The sequence below is a fragment of the Vitis riparia genome, chromosome 4 (assembly GCF_004353265.1).
Source record: "Vitis riparia cultivar Riparia Gloire de Montpellier isolate 1030 chromosome 4, EGFV_Vit.rip_1.0, whole genome shotgun sequence".
Taxonomy (NCBI): Eukaryota; Viridiplantae; Streptophyta; class Magnoliopsida; order Vitales; family Vitaceae; genus Vitis; species Vitis riparia.
This window is the reverse complement of record NC_048434.1, coordinates 23,701,116-23,723,119: the sequence shown is the minus strand read 5'-3', so window position 1 is coordinate 23,723,119 and position 22,004 is coordinate 23,701,116. Positions and strand designations below refer to the sequence as shown.

The 22,004-nt window shown below is 35.2% G+C and overlaps 1 protein-coding gene across 2 annotated transcripts; it reads right to left on the bottom strand.

The window, feature by feature from the left end:
• Positions 1 to 1,696: 1,696 nt before the first annotated feature.
• Positions 1,697 to 20,540, bottom strand: LOC117912195 (GDP-mannose transporter GONST1). Of its 2 annotated transcripts, none has more exons than XM_034826695.1 (10): positions 20,127 to 20,540; positions 17,983 to 18,150; positions 9,490 to 9,721; positions 9,207 to 9,346; positions 7,259 to 7,388; positions 5,550 to 5,648; positions 3,577 to 3,731; positions 2,656 to 2,772; positions 2,357 to 2,454; positions 1,697 to 2,269 (listed from the first exon to the last, which is right to left on the bottom strand). In XM_034826695.1, the coding sequence occupies exons 1-10, from the start codon at positions 20,135 to 20,137 to the stop codon at positions 2,211 to 2,213; spliced, it is 1,209 nt and encodes a 402-aa protein (XP_034682586.1). In that variant the 5' UTR covers positions 20,138 to 20,540; the 3' UTR covers positions 1,697 to 2,210. The 2 variants fall into 2 exon arrangements, with proteins under 2 accessions (XP_034682586.1, XP_034682587.1); XM_034826696.1 differs by lacking the exon at positions 20,127 to 20,540 and adding an exon at positions 18,281 to 18,305.
• Between the last annotated feature and the right edge of the window lie 1,464 nt (positions 20,541 to 22,004).

Sequence of the window (22,004 nt, the reverse complement as noted above, 5' to 3'; positions counted from 1 at the left end):
TTTTTTTTTTAAAATTGTGGAAGACATCTCTTCAAGAGACACCTTTAGTATAAATCCATTTTTTTTGGAATTGTGGAAGGTGCCTCTTCAAGAAATGCCTTCAACATAAATTTGAAATTTTTCATTGTGTATGGAAATTGTGGAAAGTGTCTCTTTATAAAGCCCAATTTTATTTTATTTTTAATTATGGATTTAGTATAAATCCAATTTTTGGGGAATTGTAGAAGGTGTCTTTCAAGAGATACCTAAAATATAAATTAAAATTTGTGAAATTGTGGAAGGTGTCTCTTCAAGAGACACCTTTAGTATATATTAGATTTTGTGGAATTGTAGAAGGTGTCTTTTGAAGAAACACCTTCAGTATAAATCCAATTTTGGGAATTGTGGGTGTTTGTGTCTTTTGAAAAGACACCTTCAATATAAAATTAAATTTAAGAGATACATGGTAGTATAAATTAAAATTTGTGAAATTATGGAAAATACACCTTCAATATAAATCCAAGTGTTTGGAAATTGTAGAATGTATCTCTTCAAGAGACTCTTTTAGTATATATTGGATTTTGTGGAATTGTGGAAGGTGTCTCTTAATGATATACCTTTAGTATAAATCCAATTTTTTTAGAATTGTAGAAAGTGTCTTTTGAAAATACACCTTCAATATAAAATCAAATTTAAGAGACATAATATAAATTAAAATTTGTGAAATTGTGAACGTTATCTCTTGAAAAGACATCTTTAGTATATATTAGAATTTGTGGAATTGTGGAAAATGTCTCTTCAATAGACATCTTTAGTCTAAATTCAATTTTTTTTTTTCGAATTGTAGAAGGTGTTTCTTGAAGAGACACCTTTAACTTAAAGTCAAAATTCATGAGACACTTATAGCCTAAATTCAAATTTATCAAATTATAGAAGGTGTCTCTTGAAGAGATACCTTTAATACATATTGGATTTTGTAGAATTGTGGAAAATGTCTTTTCAAGAGACACCTTTAATATAAATTCAATCTTTTGAAATAGTAGAAAATGTTTCTTCAATAGACACATTTAATTTAAATTCAATTATTTTAAATACGTATCATGAATTTGAAAATTATGGAAAATGCCTCTTCAAAAGACACCTTCCTCGTGGCAAAAAGTGTGATAGATTTATCAATATTTTTCCAACTATCTTTTTTTAATAATTATTTTTTAAAATTGCTACAGAAGTTAAAAAAAGCCCTGAAAAGGGGCAAAGACCCTTCTCAAGGCATTGAACTCACCATGTAGAAGTGTGGGTGTCTTTGACGAAAGTTACCTTATATTTTCATAGAGTAATATATAAGTTGGGAAGTGTCAACCTTGTAATTTTGTGTGCTTATATAAGTTATATAAAAAATGAACAAAGCCTCAACAGGCAATGTAAAGACTAAAGAGATGGGAGCAATGAAGGCTCAAGACATTCCAAGGTGACTTGGAAGGACTAGTAAGTGAATCCATGCTGAGGCTGACTGTTACATCACATTGGTAGACTCGGCCTGCCTGTTTGCATGGGCTTAACCTCATGAGGGTTACTTCATATCGTCTAGCCAATTTTGCTTCCTCTTCTTCTGTGAAAGTTGTCCCTGATTTTGAATACAAGAGATCAATGCAAAAATGGGATTTTTTATATTCAGAAATATATCTGATAATAGGAGTCAACTTGAAAAAATAATCAATAAGCAAACATCTGAAATTCATTAAGATTTTCCACAAAAACAAACAGACAGACTAAAATTATGTTGCAACTTCAACTCAGGCGGAAAAAGAAAATAGAAAGAAGAGATGGAAGGTTTAAGAGGAATACATCTGCTCAGAAAAAGGCAATGGAAATTGGCCTTATACCATTACACTAGAAATTGTTTCTTTCAAAAAAAAAGAAAGAAAAAAGCAAAATACAGTGGAAGAAAAGGGCTTCTGATATACAATACAAATCTGAGTCAGAAAGAATTACTAAGAGTGTTTTCCTTTAATATTACAAACACAGAAGCCCTTGGCATTCCCAAAACGTACCCAAGGCCATGCCAAAATGGAAGAAGATTTGGACACTCAGGATCTCTTTTCCAGCTCTTTAAAGGGAATATGTTTAACCGATTCACTGTGCTGACATTACATATTGAACAAGTAAGCAAGCATAACTGTTGGTGTCTGCAAAGCTGCAAAATTGCATACAGACAAGCAGCAGTTTCTGCTTCAGGATTGAGATCTCTCCCTCATTTTGGCTTTGGCAAAAAATACTCCCGCTACTAGACCTACAAAATGCAGTTCAAAATGATGTTTTTTGAGAGGTTTAACGAAGATAATCATGTTGCTGGGCATACTAAATGGAGAGAACTTACCAAAGAAGATGCTTGCAGAGTTCTCCAAACTAGTAGGGACATGGAATAGAACAATGCCAGCAACAGATAGAGGAATCTTATTTAATGACCCCACAAGGCTGAGATTGCAGACAATTAACAGTGAACATTTGTGAGAATCTGTTTGGTCACTAATTTATCACTTGAGTGAAAGAAAATCTGTTTGGTCACTAATTTATCACTTGAGTGAAAGAAAAAAAAGATAATTTAATTACGAAAGACCTATTGAACAACAATAACAAAGACCCAATATGAAATCTCCACAATAAGATGCATCTTGCCTGTATGTGGTAGCCCCTGTTTGATGAAGAAACCACATAGAAGAGAAGCTGATTGCTAGACCCAAAAATCCGCTCAGTGTCATCACCAACCAGAAGGTAGGCAGCCTCAAAAGTGGCCTGTTAATTTTAATTCAAAGATGCAGGAGTTTCAATAAGATAACTAAATTGCTCAGACAAAATGGGAACAAAAAGGAAATAAGAAAAATCCCTTTAGAAAAAACAGAATACAAAGGTAGAAACAAGGAGACACTGATAACATCAGGAAATATTTGTAGTCTCATTGTATTCCTAATCCACCTAAATATTTAGACAATAGTTATTTGGTTGAACTAAAATCATTTGACTTAAAAGAAATAAAGATATCAGATAGCACAAAATCAAAAGACTATTTTTTAGGAAAAATCATCCAGAAGGGTCACAAGTAGCTTGTAAGTCTCCTTAAGGATCATCCCTTTTTGTAAGTCCTAAAAAAGATCTAAAAGATATGAAGGTCAAGTATACCCATGTTTTTCATTTTTAAATCAAATGTATTCCTATTTTGTCTTTTCCTTTTTCAATTTATTACTACTACTACTACTATTAATAATTTTTATTATTAAATTATTATTATTATTGTATATATATATAACCTTGCTTGCTGATCAAGTAATAATAATAACAATTTTATAAATTCTTGTTTCATTCCTGTAATTAAAAAACAAAATCATTATATTTGTTAAGGGGAATTTGCAAACTTGGTGACCCTTTTCAGTACTCATGAGCTAATCATAAACATTATGGATAATTTTCCTTCTTTTTTTTTTTTATCCGCTAGAAGAATCAAAGTAGACAAACAATGATAAGGATCAATTAACTGTAACTTTCATGCACCAAATTAATAACACAACTAATACAAAAAAAAAAAAAAAGAAGAAAACTCACGTTGTAGAGAGATAATCCACCTCATTGAACACAAACATAAGGATAACCCCAAGAGGCATTGAAAGTGTGTTATTTAGCAAGACCATTGAAAACTCATTCAAGTTTCCAGATTTTGTTACTTGCTTGGCTGTGTCCATGACCCTACGTAGGGTCAACTACATAAAAAAATAAATAAATAATAATCCATCAGCTAGATATTCTAGAACAATAACTAGTAATTAAACAACTAACGGAAAATGAGAGATAGCTGGCAGAGTATATCAATAAATAAACAAACTAAAAAACCATTAGGACTCGATACTAAAGTAAATTACTCAAACATAAGTATGAGGGCCAGGTGTCCCCAGAACCATCTTGAATAGAAAAACACCCAAAAACTATGTATTGATCCATGTATAATAGCACTAAGTGACACAGTAGCATTTAAAAAACATGAAGAGGCTCTCTGAGTTAGCTTGGAATTCAACGTTAGTTCAGCTCTATCCTAAGGATTGGTTTTCATTGGGTTTTGTTTAAAGTAGTTTTTGTTTCTATTTTTGTCTATAGACTGTCATCATGTTCTCAATCCTCCTATAAATAGTAGTTATGTCACCCTTTTTAGTAGGGTGAAGGGCTAAGATCGAAAGGCAAAAGTATCAGGTTGTAGAGCTACTGTACACTTAATATTCGTACTCGAGTCCATTATATTAAGTTTTCCACCACTAATAAAAAATCAAATGATATTGTCTAGTGGACCCAAAAAATTCAAGTTATAAAGTTCCAAATTTGATCTCACAGATTTTTGCTATTTCTTGACATTTTAACATTGGAAATTCTCCTTTTAGTGGACTCACAACTATAGCAGCAAGAACAACAGATCCGATCCCTTTTTACTACATCAAATTGGTATCTGAGCTTAAACCTTAAATCTCAACTATGGCCAAATGGAGTAAAACCACAATTCCATGCTGGAAGGGGAAAGCAAACCCAACAGACAGAGACGACTACCATGTAACATAAGATAGAATATTTGTCAGGAAACATGCAAGTGGCTCAGTTACAGGAGCATGAGGCCAATGATGGAGGTTCTGGGAGGCAACTATGGAACCAGTGAACGAACATAACAGACTGTAGTCTTGAAAATGAACAATTAAAAGAGATTTGTAAACTGGGGTCCACTGACAAAGATAACTATCCTGATGATATTAACAAGGGCAAGATGTTCTTCACTTCATAATAATCAGACTTATTAATGACAAAGCAAACTATTCTAAGAGTGACTATTTCAGCAATAATCTTCAGCCAGCAGTTGGTAATTTGGAAGTCCCATCAATAATTGATTAATGTTCCAAGCTAGAAGATTCAACCTTTTCAGATTTCCCTTCTCTTCATAACAAATATTTTAGTGACATGGCCATTCATTTGGTTGATTTGGCACCAGACCTTATGTGTTTTGTTTGTATGAACCAAGTGATGGATCATAAATTTTATTATGAATTTAATGAGATTTAGGGGAGGATGGGACTGTGATGGATATTTGTTTAAAAGATTGGAGCAGTGAATTGAATATAAGAACCGAGTTGAAATTTCACATGTCCCCTTATTTTTTATTTATTTGCTTTCTTTTACATGTGTGCATATGTGTGTTTGTATAATAACCAATGTTTTCTAATCATGACACACGCCCCTTGGCTGTGAGGTACTGGCAAAAAACATGTAAACTAGCATCACAAATTAATAGAAAGCAAGAAGAAATTATGGTTTGGCATATTTAATAATAAGAAAAAAAAAAAGTTTACTATGATATTTCACACGCATCCACACATATACTCCAAATTAAATACTCTCAGAATATGATGCGGTTAAGAAGCAGTGAATAACTTGTCATGTATAACCAATAGCCTTAAAACATAGATCAGTGTGTGTGTGTGTGTCAGTGTCATAAAAATCACTACTACATAGAAAAGGACTAAGACTCCAAATTAAATACTCACAGAATATGATGCGGTCAAGAAACAATTAATAATTTGCCATGTATAGCCAATACCATTAAAAGATAGATCAGTAATTCCTCCAGAAATTGCTGAAATGATCTGCACAAGGTAAAAGAAAAAATAAAGCCTGTTCATAGATTTCCTTAATGGAACCTTAGCAAAAATCCATAACAAGATATGAAGCACATCAATGTGAATAAGCTTTAGAAATTTGTGAATTTGCTGATAAATCTCCAAATTTTCTCACTGAGTAAAAAGGTGGATAAAACAGTTGGTGAAATTTTACATCTTCAAAGAAGGGAAGTGTGTCGTCACTTATCATGGCAAACATAGCATCATGATATACACAAAACTCCAGCAAGAGAGAATTCATTGTAACATCGAATAAACATGTTCATGTTAAAAAAATATCAAATATAAATATTCTGCAGGCCTAATCCTTTAAAGGTTTTCACATGCTACTTTGTCAAGAATCAAACTCAAAAAACTTAGATAAATCTCATTGGCATCATGAAACTTTGTGATGGGGGAAAGCCTTTTAAAGTTTATTCAAGGAAGAAAGTGAAGACCTAAGTAAACTTTAAGTAGGATTAATATTAATTAGAATTGAATTGGGATTGGTATTTGTTGGAGTCTAATTAATTAGGATTAGCTAGTTGAGTTATAATATAATTAGAATTTAAGTTATAATAGGTTATTAGAGTCCTAGTAGACTTTGGATTTCTTAGAGAAGCCTATAAATAGGCTAATCAATGTAAATCAAACGGAGGAATTTGATGAATAATGTTATACTTTCTTTCATTGCAAGGTTGCAACCCTCAATGGTGAGACTCCATTGATTTTCTCCTAGAAGGCCTTAGTGAGACTCTAAGGTTTTCCATCTTTTCTTCATTGTTTCTTCTTTCTCTCTATTTCTTATCTTATAATTTTCTACCATAAAATTTATTCCTTGTTCCTCTCCTTACACCCTAAAAATAAAACCCTAGCCCACCTACCCTTGAGTGTAGGCAACCATCCTAGGGTTGTCCTACATCAATTTGTCTCCTAAATCCTATTCAAATTCTTGCACCCTCGTCTCTATCCCACAATAAAAACAAATAACTAAGTAAATAGACCCCTTGTGACCCAAGATAAAAAATGAATATGCATAAAATTTTGATGAACTTTTTTCCCCATACTATTTTATGATAGGCAAGAAAATACATTTATAAAGGTTCCAAATAAGGGCATAGCCAAAGAACATGTGGAGTGTGCACATCACACCCAAGTAAGAAAGGAAGAGAAGCACGAAAATAGATAAATGGATCACCCACCCCCTATAGCACTGCAAGCTCATACTAATAAAAAAAACACAAAAACAAGCAGCTCCTATCCCACACTTGCCTAGCCATTGAAAAAACCTTTTTCCCACAAATTGCATACTCAAAATGAAAAAAAGCAATAGTTATGTGAGATAATAAGAGACTTATCAAATGATAATCCCAGATATCTATATAAGACACAGTAGGTATTTAAAACAGGCAAACAAAGAAAAATAAAGGCAACTAAGACAATAGAATATGAGAGACAAGCAGATCCAAGCAGGAGGAAGGGTGACAATAACTAACAGAAGAATTGTTAATCAGTATTTTTCTTACAAATCCATCTAGTTTTGTAAAGGAATAATATGTAAAAAATCCCAAATTTACATTTTAACTGGTTCAACATACCATTAAGAAGAGAGCAGCCCAGACTCTGTTGTCATGATGCTTATTGAAAAGATACATTTCACCAACAGCAGTTATCACATTAGTAACATTCTTCAAAACTGTGACCATAGCGACATTAATGTACTTCAGGCTGCAAACAAATTTATCATATTTTATTAATAAAACAAAAGAACAGAGTGGTGCTGGCTCACTACTTAAAACACAAAATGGGTTTACATAAGCATAATACTTTTACAAGAGGATACACTGACAACAGCTGTACATTCACCACTGGATGCATTCCACCCAAGAGACTTTCAATGACAAATAAAATAAATCAATGAATAAAGTCAAATTATCATAATTTTATTTTTTTTGATAGGTAAATTTTTTGTCCCCATTAGGACTTAAACCTAGAACTTCCCACAAACCCTCCCCAACCCATATCAAATTATTTGGACCATCTAGCCTGTTGAATTTTTTTACCTTTTCCAATGACACAGCACAATAAGTTTGAAAATATAAATGAGTTTGAAAATTTAAAATTGAAAATAAAAATAAAAATGGAAGAATGAAATTCTCATAATCAAAATCATTTATCAAGAAGTTAACAATACTAAACTTCCAAACTTGTTCATGTGTGTCGATGCTCTTAATTAACTATATACACCTAAGAAGTATGTATAAAACTGGAATGACTGCCTCCTCTTTGCAATGATAAACCAAATCCATCAATTATAGAATACTAATAACTGTAACAATCTAATGATACCCTTGGAAGACAAAGAAAAGACATGACCATGTAATAATATTCTAGTAAATGACATATTAGAATTGGAAAGAAAAACAATCCCCTAGTCTACCAACAGATAAAATTAGAATTTCAGATCTCTCATTGGATTTTTGTCAACACATTATAGACCACTAAGGTTTCACAACAATTAGTACAACAAATACACCAGAAAAAAGTTCAAATGCCAATAAAACACAGTTCAGGATGCATAACCATCCTCCACCACTAGTATTCGCATGTACTACAATTAGACTACAAGATGCAAGCAAGAGTTCATGGTTTTTTGAACCATAAATAAATGCATGCTGAAATCTCAACCTGTTGTTGAAACTAAATTTACAGACAAACTGTTGAATTGACTATTATACTAACATAAACTATTAGTAAAATTCACAAGCATAAATCATTGTACCGTATGTTTCAAGGTTCATTTACTTAATGTTTCCTCATATAGAATCCTCTTAGAACTTAGAAATATTTTAATGTGTTTGCACCTTGTCATACATCAAATTTAATGCTCAACTACCCAGGAAATAAAGGTAACCAAGTTGCCATCTACAATTATTCAGTACAAAATTCAAAAAGGAACTAGTCATAATGCTGCAAAATTTCAATCAGTAGACAACATCAAATAAAAAATTCTTCCAATGTGCAAGGAAAGAGTGAAGTTTCTCCACCAAAAGAAAAAGAATAAACTAAAAATATTTTTGCATCTCCATTGAAATCCAGAAAATTAAGGGTAAATTATAATAATCACCCTTATACTTTTACCATTGTATCAATTTAGCCCCTGAACATTTTTTTCAACCCTACAGTATGCCCAATCGTCAAATAGGTCCTTTTGGTCAGATTTTTCATAAAAACTTGACTGGAGAAGCTCATGTGACAAGCACAGACAAATTGGACACCCAAACATATCATATAAAAGTTCATGGAAATGTATATATGATTGTCATATGAATTTTTTCATCAAATTCTGAAGAAAAATCTGAATCTTGTTTGATATTTGGGCATTATTTAGGGGTGAAATTGCTTTAAAAAGTTTTGAAGCTAAATTAAGACAAGTGATTTTTGCAATTTACCCAAAAATTAACATGAAAGGTGTTCAGCTGATTTTGAAAATAATCAGCTTGAAGAGAGCTATATATATACAGAGAGAGAGAGAGAACTCCATACCTAAACATGCTTGTAACAAGCATCCCAACAAATATAACATTCACAGGCAACCAGACCTTAATCAGCTTCCATGTAAGCGGTTCTGTTGTTATTAGGCCGAAAAAACTCAATACAGTAACAACAATCACTGAGACGAGATTCTGCATCAACAGAACAGTGCCACAATTAACCATCAAAAGTTGTCTTAATACGATCTACTTAGAGATCATTAGAAATAATTGTGATAACACAACATTAGAAACTTCATTGTAAATGAATACAGATATCAAATTTGAAAAGTAACCTGGTAGATCATCAAAGATATCCCGGCATTAAAATCATAGCTGGAAAGGACAAACTTGTTAACCAGAATCATACTGCAGGATGAGATGCAATATGCAAAGCCAGACAATAAAGCCTGATTGTGTATTCTAACTACCCTGTTACTTCGTACTGATTTCTCTCTATCCTTTTCCAACTTCCCATCTTCCAAGTCTGTTTCTTCACTTCCCAGAGGCTTCATTGAAAATACTGACCTACATAAAAATGCAACAAAAATTAATAAAGAACCTATAATTGAAGCTCAATTGTGTTAATGTTTACTATGTTCTTTCAATAGAGGGGGAAATGCATAAAACATATAGACTGGCTTTTGTGTCCTTAGAGATCAGTAAACACAAAATATCAAATGTGTCCCTAAAGATCAGTACTACGTTCTTTCAATAGAGGGGGTAATAAAAAAAGACTTCAGGAAGAATTGGGGTATACAATCAAAACACAATGAGAGAGAATGGTAAGGACCTTGAAGGTCTCTGTGGAGAGGAAGACCTTCTAGGTTAGGTTCGAGGGTGAGGTCAGAGGAAAATGGTGTTCAATAACAGACCACAGTAAAGGCTCCGTTTTCGTCTTAGGCTTTGAGAAGGAGGAGGTTAGTTGGTTGATAGAACAGTTGACAAAGGCCATTGAGATGAAGATTTTTATGGGTTTCAACAGAAAATTTAGAGGAAAGACCAGAGTACATCTACTGGAGGTTTGCTTCAATGGCAGGTTTATAAGATTATCAGAGTTCGCCTCCAATAGGAAGTCAACTTTTTTGGTAATACCTGAGGGAGAGAATAGCAGGGGATGGGAACTTTTAAAGTCTGCGTTGTATTCAATGTTGGTGGTCCCCTCCTCGAGTTTTGATGAAAAGGGAAGGCAGAGCAGGGAATGAAGGATTTTGCACAAAAATGCGGGTCCCTTACAACGGTCCTTTGCGAATGTAGTCAGAAACGAAGGTCTGAGGACAGACGGTCTTGTTCCATTTGGGAGATGGGCGAGGGTTGTGGTGTGCGAATGTCAAGATGGTGCTGTTAACTGGGCTGAGGTCGGCCGGGCCATGGCGAGAAGGCTAGGGCACAAAGGCGTGGTGACAATCGTCCCATTCGCCGAAGGAAAAGGATTGTTTTTTGTAGAAACCTTAGAGGAAGCTTTATCACTACACAATTCAAGGTTCATCAGGATTAAGGACGGAATTACAGTCTTGTTGAGAAGATGGTCGCCAAAGGAAAATTCAGAAGTAGAGGGGAAATTCAAGGAAGGTTGGATAGATTTAAGGGGTTTACCATTTCATTTATGGTCTGAGGTTCACTTGAAGAAAATTATGGAGCAGTGGGGGCCGGTGACAAAGATCGATTGGCGAACATTGAAACCTTTTTATCTAAGCAAAGCGAGGGTGAAAGTGGTAATGAAAGAATGATTGGTTCTCCCGCTTTGATTGAGGTGTTAGATGGGGGTTGGGACTTCACAGTTTCAGTTGCAGTGGCCGGGAAGGAAGACGGTAGGCAGGTTAGAGAAATGGGTGAGTCAACTCGGCAATTGGCTGAGGTTCACACGGGGACAGTTGGCAGAAAGAGGGAAGAGGAAGATAGATCAACGGCTGGAAAGGGGTCTTCGGTTGGGGCAGTTGGCAGAACAATGGAGTGGAGAGGTGGTCAAGAGGCTGAGAACGCTCCTGGAAGGACACGTGGAAAGAACAGGACGTCAGTGGGAAACAGCTGGTCCCAACCTCCACTACATTCGAATTCAAAAAGGCAGAGAGTTGGATCTGATGGGCCAAAGCAGGCTGGAGGGGTCAAAGCCCAGTCAACTCTCCAAGATGGGTTTCGGGCCTCCAAATATATGACAAGAGCACATCCTTTTAGTAAGCCCAGCCCACGGTCTAAAATTGACGTGGGCTGGAAGAGGGAAGTCCATGGGAAAGGCCCGATTCAGTTGTTGGGCCAAGAGATGGGAGACAATCAAGATAGATATTCGAAGGGCCCTTTACACAAAGCTATTCTTTCTGCAAAGGGGAAGGCGAAGATAGGCCACGAGGATCCTAAAAATCAATAGAGGGGCTCCGCGATGAAGTGCGGTTCAAGGAAGCTATGGAATGCTCTGTTTCCATCAAGCTCTGTATGCCGACAAGGGAATCGAAGCTGAAGCGAGCCACTCACGACTGAGAGATTGATGCCAGTTAGTGATACTCTTCCATTGGAAGACGTCACCGAAGCAGGAACACAGTTGGTTCAAGGGTGTCCCGAGGAAGGAACGACGTCGACGAAGGATAACGCGAAGCAAAGGAATCTTCTTAGGGCTCCTTTTCAGTCAAAAGGGAAGGAGAAAATGCACAATACTGCTAAAGGAGGAGACGGAGCAGGTTTTAAGGGTTTTGTGGGTTGTTCTCATAGTGGATCTTCAGTCACAGATCATCTTTCTTATCCCGCAACCAGAGAAAAAGGGCTCAACTTTGAGGGGTACTGTGGAATGACGAAAGTGGAAATTTTTTAGGTATCTTCTCATCATTTTTCTCAGCCTTCTCTGCCTTTTCATTCTCCTTTCTCTAGCGTGGCTCCTCCACACCCGAGTTCTTCTGCTATTGATCTCTCCATTCTAGCCTTTCAATCCCAGTTTCCTACCAAAAATCGAGTGTTATCTGAAATTTTTTCAAAAAAAGATGACATTGGGGCTTATCATCTTGGGTTTGTTGGCATTCCTAACCGTGATGATGCGGTGCCCCAGCTGGCTAGATCTTTTGTCTGAAAGCTTTAATTATGAGAAGACCAAACTCAGCTTGCCTCATGGGGCCCCTATTCTGGGTACAGTTAGCCAGGGAGACACTGAGTTCTCCCAGATGGGTGGGTTCCAAATTGAAGGTCTTTCCCCTAGCAAAATGGCTAAAGCTTGTGAGGTCTTAAGCTCCTTGGATATTAACGTGTATTCAAGGCGAAAGAAAAGAATCGCCACAGATACTTGAGTTCTGTTGGCGTTGGTTAGGAGGTATAGGGTCAGTGAGGTGTTTTTATGAAGATCATAAGTTGGAATATCAGGGGGTTGGGATCTAGGAAAAAGAGAAGGGTGGTTAAGGATTTTTTGCGACTTCAGAATCTGGATGTAGTGATGTTTTAGGAAACAAAAAGAGAGGTGTGCGACAGAAGGTTTGTAGGAAGTGTCTGGTCGGTTAGGAATAAGGAGTGGGTTGCTCTCCCGACATGCGGGGCTTCAAGAAGGATTTTAATCATTTGGGACTCAAAGAAAATGAGCAGCAAGGACGTGGTAATTGGATCTTTTTCTGTCTCAGTCAAGTTCTTGTTGGATGGATGTAGACCTTTGTGGTTGTCCGCAGTTTATGGTCCAAACAACCCCTTAACTAGGAAGGATTTTTGGGTAGAGCTGTTAGACCTTTTTGGCCTTACTTTTCCTTCAGGGTGTGTGGGAGGTGACTTCAATGTTATAAGGAGAAGATCAGAAAAACTGGGTGGCTCTAGATTCACTTCTAGCATGAGGGATTTTGATGGCTTTATAAGAGAATGTGAGTTACAAGATCCCCCATTACGAAATGTCTCTTTTACTTGGTCAAATATGCAAGAGTCATCGGTATGTAAGAGATTGGATCGGTTTCTCTATTCAAATGAGTGGGAGTTTTCCTTCCCTCAAAGCCTTCAAAAAGTTCTTCCTAGATGGACATCAGATCATTGGCCGATTGTATTGGATACCAATCCTTTCAAGTGGGGTCTAACACCTTTTAGGTTTGAGAATATGTGGTTGCAACATTATAGTTTCAAAGAGTGCTTTAGCAGTTGGTGGAGAGAATTTGAAGGAAATGGTTGGGAAGGACACAAGTTCATGAGGAAGTTACAATTTGTTAAGGCAAAATTGAAAGATTGGAATAAGAATACTTTTGGAATGCTTAAGGAAAGGAAAAAAACCATCTTGGATGAAATAGCTAACATTGATGCCAATGAACAAGAAGGGGCTCTCTCTTCTGATCTCGCTGTTCAAAGAGCTGTAAGAAAAAAGGAGCTAAAGGAAATAATTATGAGGGTAAAAATTCATTGGAGACAAAAAGCTAAGGTAAAATGGGTTAAGGAATTACTTTATTTCAAAAAGCTCTACTCGAGTCCTCCTGGTGAGTCTTGGAGAGTAGAAGGTATTGATCGGTCCCCTATATCAGAAGAGAGTGCTTCTAAGCTGGATTCCCCTTTCTCCGAAGTAGTGATCTATAATGCCATCTTTCAGTTAAATAGGGATAAGGCGCCAGGGTCTGATGGTTTCACCATAGCAGTGTTTCAGGATTGTTGGGATGTGATTAAGGATGACTTAGTGAGGGTGTTTGCAGAGTTTCATAATAGCGGGATTATTAATCAAAACACCAATGCCTCCTTCATAGTTCTTTTGCCCAAAAAGAGTCAATCAAAGAAGATTTCAGATTTTAGACCTATCAGCCTGATCACTTGTCTCTATAAGGTAATAGCAAAAGTCTTGTCAGGGCGACTAAGAGGAGTACTACAAGAGACCATCCATTCCACTCAAGATGCTTTTGTTAAAGGGAGACAAATTCTAGATGCAGTTCTTATAGCCAATGAGATTGTGGACGAGAAAAGGCAATCAGGGGAGGAAGAAGTTGTATTCAAGATAGACTTTGAAAAGGCTTATGACCATGTTAAATGGGATTTTTTGGATCATGTGTTGGAGAAGAAAGGATTTAGTTCTAAATTGAGGAAATGGATGAGAGGTTATCTATCGTCGGTCTCTTATGCTATTCTAGTGAATGGTAATGCTAAATGGTGGGTCAAGGCATCTAAAGGTTTAAGGCAAGGTGACCCTTTATCCCCTTTCCTGTTCACTATTGTTGCAGATGTGTTGAGTAGAATGTTGTTGAAAGCTGAGGAAAGAAGTTTGTTGGAGGGCTTTAGGGTAGGTAGAAATAGGTGTAGGATGTCCCATATGCAATTCGCAGACAATACCATCCTCTTTGCTAGCTCTAGTGAGGAAGAACTGCAAACTCTTAAGAGTTTATTGTTAGTGTTTGGTCAAGTTTTTAGGCTTAAGGTCAATCTTGACAAGAGCAATCTTTTTGGCATCAACCTTTATCAGAATCATCTCTCTAGGTTAGCCTTGTTGCTTGACTGCAAGGCTTCAGATTGGCCTATACTTTATCTGGGTCTTCCTTTGGGAGGGAATCCAACTGCTTATGGATTCTAGGATCCAGTGATTGAGAGAATCTCTAGGAGATTAGACGGGTGGCAAAAGGCTTACTTATCTTTTAGTGGTAGGATAACTCTCCCACACTCATGCCTATCCCATATCCCTAGCTACTTTCTTTCTCTGTTTAAGATTCCTGCTTCAGTGGCTGCAAAAATTGAGAGGATGCAAAGGGACTTTCTTTGGTCAGGGGTTGGGGAAGGTAAAAGAGACCATCTTGTTAGTTGGGATGTAGTGTGTAAGCCGAGGGTAAAAGGGGGTTTGGGGATTGGGAAGATTCCTTTAAGGAATCGCGCTCTTTTAAGGAAATGGTTGTGGAGGTTTCCTAGGGAGAGTACAGCTCTGTGGCATCAGGTCATTCTTAGCATCTACGGGACACACTCAAATGGTTGGGATGCCAACACTCTAGTCAGGTGGTCACATCGTTGTCCTTGGAAGGCCATTGCACAAGTCTTTCAGGATTTTTCCAAGTATACTCGGTTTATCGTAGGAGATGGGGAAATAATTCACTTTTGGGAAGATTTGTGGTGAGGGGACCAAATCTTCAAAGACCAATATCCAAGACTATTTAGAGTAGTAACGGATAAAAATATTCCTATATCTTCAATTCTCGATTCGGCTCGCCCTTTCTCATGGAACTTTAATTTCCGTCGTAATCTAACCGATTCTGAGATATAAGATCTAGAATGCCTCATGCGCTCTCTTGATTGTATGAATCTATCCACTTCCGCTTCAGATGCGAGATCTTGGTCCTTATTGTCTTCAGGATTGTTTACAGTCAAGTCTTTCTTTACAGCCTTGTCCCAAATGCCTGATTCATCTCCTTTTTTCCCCACTAAGTTTGTATGGAAATCTCAAGTCCCCTTCAAAGTTAAGGCCTTTGTTTGGCTTGTGGCACACAAGAAGGTAAATACCAATGACTTGCTACAATTGAGGAGACCCCACAAAGCTCTTAGCCCTAACATTTGTAAGTTGTGTATGGAGCAAGGAGAATCAGCAGATCATCTCTTCCTTCATTGTTCTATGACATTGGGGTTGTGGCACAAACTATTTCAGCTAGCCAAGATGGATTGGGTTCCTCCGAAAAGCATTTCAGACATGATGTTCATCAATTATAAAGGTTTTGGCAAGTCCAAGAGAGGGTTGGTTTTGTGGCAAAACGCGTGCATAGCTTTAATTTAGGTTGTGTGGCAGGAAAGAAATGCTAGGATATTTGAGGACAAAGCTAGGAATTCAGAGAATCTTTGGGACTCCATTCATTTCCTCGCTTCGTTTTGGGCTTTTTGCTCAACGGGTTTTAAGGGCATTCCCCTTAACGTTTTACAACTAGATTGACTAGCAATGTGTAGTTCCAATGGGACGGTGTAGTGTCATGTTATCTTTTTGTATTGTTTAGTTTTACCTTTGGCTGGAGGATTTCTCATCCTCCTTATGTACTATTTTTTTTTCTATCAATATATTCATGCGTGGTTTCCTATCAAAAAAAAAAAGACTTCAGGAAGATTATTAGCTGTGCTTTCAAGCAAACTGAGGACAATGAATCAAAAATAATCTTAGAAGTTGGTTACTTACAAATCAATTATTAATTAGATTTGAGTCCAAAGAGAAGAAACTCTGTTTTTGCAAAGGATAGAGTCAGACACGGATAAACCAAGAAATACAATGTACCCCACCAGAATCAAGTTATCCATATTAATATTTTTAAGTGGACTTAAATATGTATCTTCCATCATGTCCCCTTTGGCATCAACCATTGGGAAGTGAGTAAACCCTAACTCCTTCACAATAGCTCTAGCAATCAATAATCTCCATTAGACTTCTGCGCCTTTCAAGAAGACCAAAATCCACATTTTAGATAGTAACAGTTATTCTGACATATTAATGATATCGGTTTGCTCTCAGTGTCAAGATGACATTACCATTCCACATACCCGACCATGCTGTGAAAATAGGAAACAAAGAAGGATAATAAAGAGAAAGGTCAAGAACCCAAAAGTATCCATTCAAAGCACCATCCTAAAATTAGTTGGCAGATTTTGAGCTTGCCAACAACTAGAGAATTTCCACTTAACAGAAGTTAACTAAAGAGGAAGAGGTAGTCCCATTGTTATGCAGCAAAGTAACAAATTTTAAGAGACCGCACTCTGAATTGGACAACTTCCAGAAAAAGCAAAGCATTATAATCAATATAACTGCATTTTATTGCTGGGAAACCAAACTCATCATAATTTGCAATCAGAGTTTTTTCTCATAAAAATTTATGGGGTTCACATTATCGACCATGAGAAGCCTCTTAAACAAAAAGGCTTGCACTGAGGTGTATGCAAAAATGGAGAAAAGGGATGCTTAACCAATATATATATGGTAGAGAGGTAGTAGATACTCAAGAAGGAGAAGCATAAGAAACAAAAAAAGTAATGACTATATGCAGCAAAAAATCAGCATACTAGGAGCCTTAAGGGGTTATATCAGAAACACAAAAGAGGTAATGTAAGACAAATTCAAAAATAAGATGAACCAACAACTGGAATGCTGTTATTTTAAACAAGAATCCAGTCAATAGTGGGAATTTTATGCAGGTAATAAAAAGACTGATTATGGTTCTTGAATGTTACTGGCCAAAGTTACTCTTGGTTTTTCTCATACCAAATATGTTTTTAGGACAGGTAGCACAATCAAGTTGTAGAGTGATAATTACTGGAGAGACTGCATGTCTATATTCTTTTTCAAAAGATAATGATGTGCCCATTGCAAACTCTCATATCCTCCATCCTAATTACCCTTCTAGGGAAAATTCACAAAGTTCTTTCCATATGATGTATCTTTCAGACTCTTTTTCAGTCTAGGATTTCAGACCTTGAAGCTAATATCTGTTCCCATGTAAGTCTGCATTTCCATCAACTTGTTCTCCACAACACAAAGATGAACCTCTTTTTAACAAGGAGAATTGGTGGTCCAAAATCCATTCAAAGTGAAGGTCTTTGATTGGCATTTTCTACCACCTCAGTAGTATCCATTGTCTGAATCAAGTCAAGTGCCATGAAAATAAATAAAATGAGTAACAAAATCAAATGCTGTATATCTTTTCATGTATAGAAATTCCATTGGAAGGGAAGGGGAGAAAGAAAATCCAGCAACAAAGTTAATATGCATTAAGAAAATGGCAACAAAAGACTATCAAACAAAACCTGTCGGTTCTTAAAATTGAAGGAAACAAGTTTATAAGCACACTGGAAAATGCATTATCAAGTAAACAAATTAGTCCAACTGCCCTTAATTAAGGGAACCATACCTGTTAAGCACTTCTCTTCTCAATGGACTAGAGACCTGATCTAGCACCCCATTTGTTTCATGAAGATTGTAGCTTCTTTCCCCACTTCGAATAACTGTTCCTGTATCTTCCATGAGATTTCTTTCCAAAACAGGATCAGGAGAATCTAGAGAAGGACCATACAGAGATCTTCAACACAAAAGAAGGAAAAAGGATATTAGTCATCAATTCCAAAGTCCTGACTAGACACTATAAACTGCAGAATGAAGCACAGACAATTGCAAAGGGGAATGTAAGATCACAATTCACTAACAATTACCATTTTCTGCAGAAGCCTCTCTTATAATTTGATAATATCAGGAGCACATTCTCATAAATGTAGGCTCAAATGCAGGCTATATCAGGAACTATTCAGCATAAACACGGACATGACACATCGACACATTACAAGGCCACAGTGTCATTGGTTTCAATCAATTGATGACCATCAATGCAACATGAGCAATTTTCTACCAAGTCTACCCAGTTATGAAAGCAACAAATTACTTTGATCAACAACTATGTGGATCTACAAAGCTGGTCAAGAAATAGAGCCCACATACACCCCATGCACTGCCAAAGGAGCACATAATAGCAATATGGTTCACCTTGTTAATGATATACATCCAGTTAACTGAACTTCATGACTGTCACAGATGTTTGCCAAATATGGTCTCAGAGAAACACCTTGGTATTGGCCTGTAAATAATCATAGACCAAAACAGAACCTAGACACCAGTTCCACTGCTACTTGGCTAAAATTGCAAGCACATGGTGGAGGTGGAATTTACATGTATCAACTAGCCAGGTGGTCACTCAAGCACCCAAAGCCTTTGCAGGAGTACCAGATTGAGCTATTGTTCAGGAAACACAAAAAAACTGGGTATCACATTCAAGCATTTTTTAAGTGTTACACTATCAATTACCTCTATCCCCACCATAGTTGTCAAAAATGTATGGTATATGACATGGTGCATATGTTAGCAGATGACTAATGTATTGAATCTTAAATGTACCTTACAATATGCTGATGATATACAACACAATATATACTATTTAAGATCTGCACAAGACTTGCACATTGACTGTTTCTAATTGTTATCATGAAAAATCAAAGTTAAACTTGTTTATTAAAAAGATTATCATACTATAGTTTAAAAGATATTAAGTTAAAATATCTCCTTAAAAAATCACTTATGTTCTCTTTGCCTCCACTATATAAAAAATTAAAAAGAGTTACGCAGGGTACTTAGGATCTTACTTCTAATTTCCTTTTCTTCTAATTCTGTTATCACGAATAAGTCATCAAGAGGAAAGGAACGAGAATGGTCCTAAATAAAAACACCATACATGTGTTGTCAAAGGCACAATTGAGGCTGAAGCTCAAGATTTGTAGTTATATTTATTCATTATTTATTTATTATTTATTTATTTTCTTAATTAAACAAATGGTGAATAAAACTCACTAAAAAATTGGAGATTTGATCATTCATTACTCCCATGGACTGACCTAAAAAACACCGAGTATCCTATAACCCAATCAAGATATGGGCAACTGTTATTGCCTAGTATCTTGGAAAGTTACCAAGTTAGGCAATTGAGTTTAGCCCAAGAAGTACCATGAACTGGAGACCTAGAGTTAAACACTTCCAACAGTTCATCTTGCCATTTATTAGAACTCAACTTTATCATAATGCTCCACATGATCAATAGCCAAGAAGACCTAGTAAAAAAATATGAGAAAAATTAGAATGATATGTGATGTTGGGGTTGTGGAGGATGTTTTGAGAGATCCAAGTTTTCTTTTCCTTAGCTACAGTTTCTCAGCGATCAACCAGTGCCAGAGCAGAAGATGGCACTTCATAGCAATGAACTTGGCATGCATCTATATATAGAAAGAGTTGACTATATAAAAATGAATACAAATTTATCCGAAAAAAGGGGGCTCAAGTTTCTATTATTGATTTCTAAACCCAAACAGAAGCAAATAATCTTCTAAATTAGAAACAACAAACAGAGAATAAAAAATTTGAAACAAACTTTCTTCTGTTCATAAGGGAATGATCAAATGAAAACCCAAGAAAGCAAAAGAATTCAAGAAACCGATCAAGATTGAGAGAGATTACCTTGAACCCATTTAAGCCAAACACTCAAAAGCTCCAAATGCACGAGGAAGACCCACGTACAATATTGTAATCCTAAACAACCCCACAACAAAAATAGCCCAAGAACAAGAAAATGGAGAGGAAAAAAGAAGACCCCTTCTGAGAAATTGAGCAAGAAAATGAAATAAAAGGTCTGGCAAGTCAGGAAATCAGAGAGAAGAAGGAAAAACGCAGAAGTTGGAATGGGAAGAAGACACAGTCAGAATCATATATATACGTGTAAAACCAATCAGACCCAACTTGTTTAGATTTGAAAATTCTTCTTTGGTGTGTTTTTCACAGATTCCGTCCATTGGGTGCTAGGATGCGCCGTCCGGGAGGTACACCATAGCATTGGGTTGGGCCCACCACCGGAATTGCTATTTCCACTCCCCAATCCCATGTCTGTAAAGGGCTCGTGGATCCGTTAAATATAGCTCACTTAAGGGTGTTTGGCAACTGTTTTCGGAAGCAATTCTTAAAAATAGTTTATGAAGATTGCTCTCTAATTTTTATAAAATAAAAATTTATTTAAAATTTTAAAATATTTTTTATTTATTTTTAATATTTTTAAATATATCTTAAAAATAATTTTATATATAATATTTTATTTTAATCATTTTACATATTTGTCTAAATATTTCTTAAAACAACCCTTCAAAAACAGGTGAAAATAACAAAAATCAATTAAAAATATTATTTAAAAATATTTTATTTTCTATTCTTAAAAACAAAAAATAAAAAATTATTTTTAATTATCAAACTTATTTTCTATATTTTTTATTCTAAAAAAATAAAAATAAAAACTTCTCAAAAACAATTTCCAAATATATCATAAATATCTATTTTTAAAACTTAAGTTTCATTATCTTATTATAATAGTCAATTGCTTTTAAAACCAAAAATAAATATCTTTAAAAAAATTTGGCTTTAGAATTTGAGTCATTACAATATTGCATCAATAATCATAATATTTTGTCAACTTCTTTTTTATTGCTCAAAATAAATTAATTAAATAAAATTTAATTAAAATATATGATGGGAATATAAAGGTGGAGAATATATTAAGATATCGTGACCATCAAACTTTCATTCTCATTCATTGTTGTAATGATGAAATGTAAATTGTTTCATAAGCTTATAAATAAATGACATAAAGATATAATATTTTAAATAAATGTGACTCAAAAATTAAGCCACAAGATTGGACATATAGATATAATATAATTTGATTGATGAGACATTTTCGATTTTTATTCAAAAAATAGATATTCTATAAATATGTTTCGGATTTTTTTTTATTTAAAGTATTTTTAATGAAAATGGTCTTAAAAAAATATCGCTATCAATTGTTTCTTCATAAAGCAAAATTATTTTTTAAACTTTTTAAAGTATATACTATTTTAAAAATATTTTCTTAGATTATATTTAGTTTCTGAAAAATATGAGGAAAAAATAATGAAAAAATAAATAAAATATAGATTAAAATTTAATAATAAATTATTATATGTTATTTTAAATTATTTTGCTTATATTAATACTTTTATATAAAAATTAAATAATTTAAAAATATATAAATTTCTAATTAATCTTAAATATATAAAAAAAAAATTTTTTTTTTTACATTTTCTTTGGAAAACCAAACATAACCTAAAATCATTGGAAATGGGAGTTGGATGGAGAGTTCGAAATTGAAATAGTTGAAGTGTGAATGGAGTGATAGCCGTGGACGCGTTGACCATGTCCAACCCACCCAAAAGTGGCAACTATTTTCAAGCCTACCCACAAGTCACCAACTTCTCCACACTTTACCAATGCCAGCTTACGTGGCATCAACTTTATTAAAATTTTCAAAAAAAA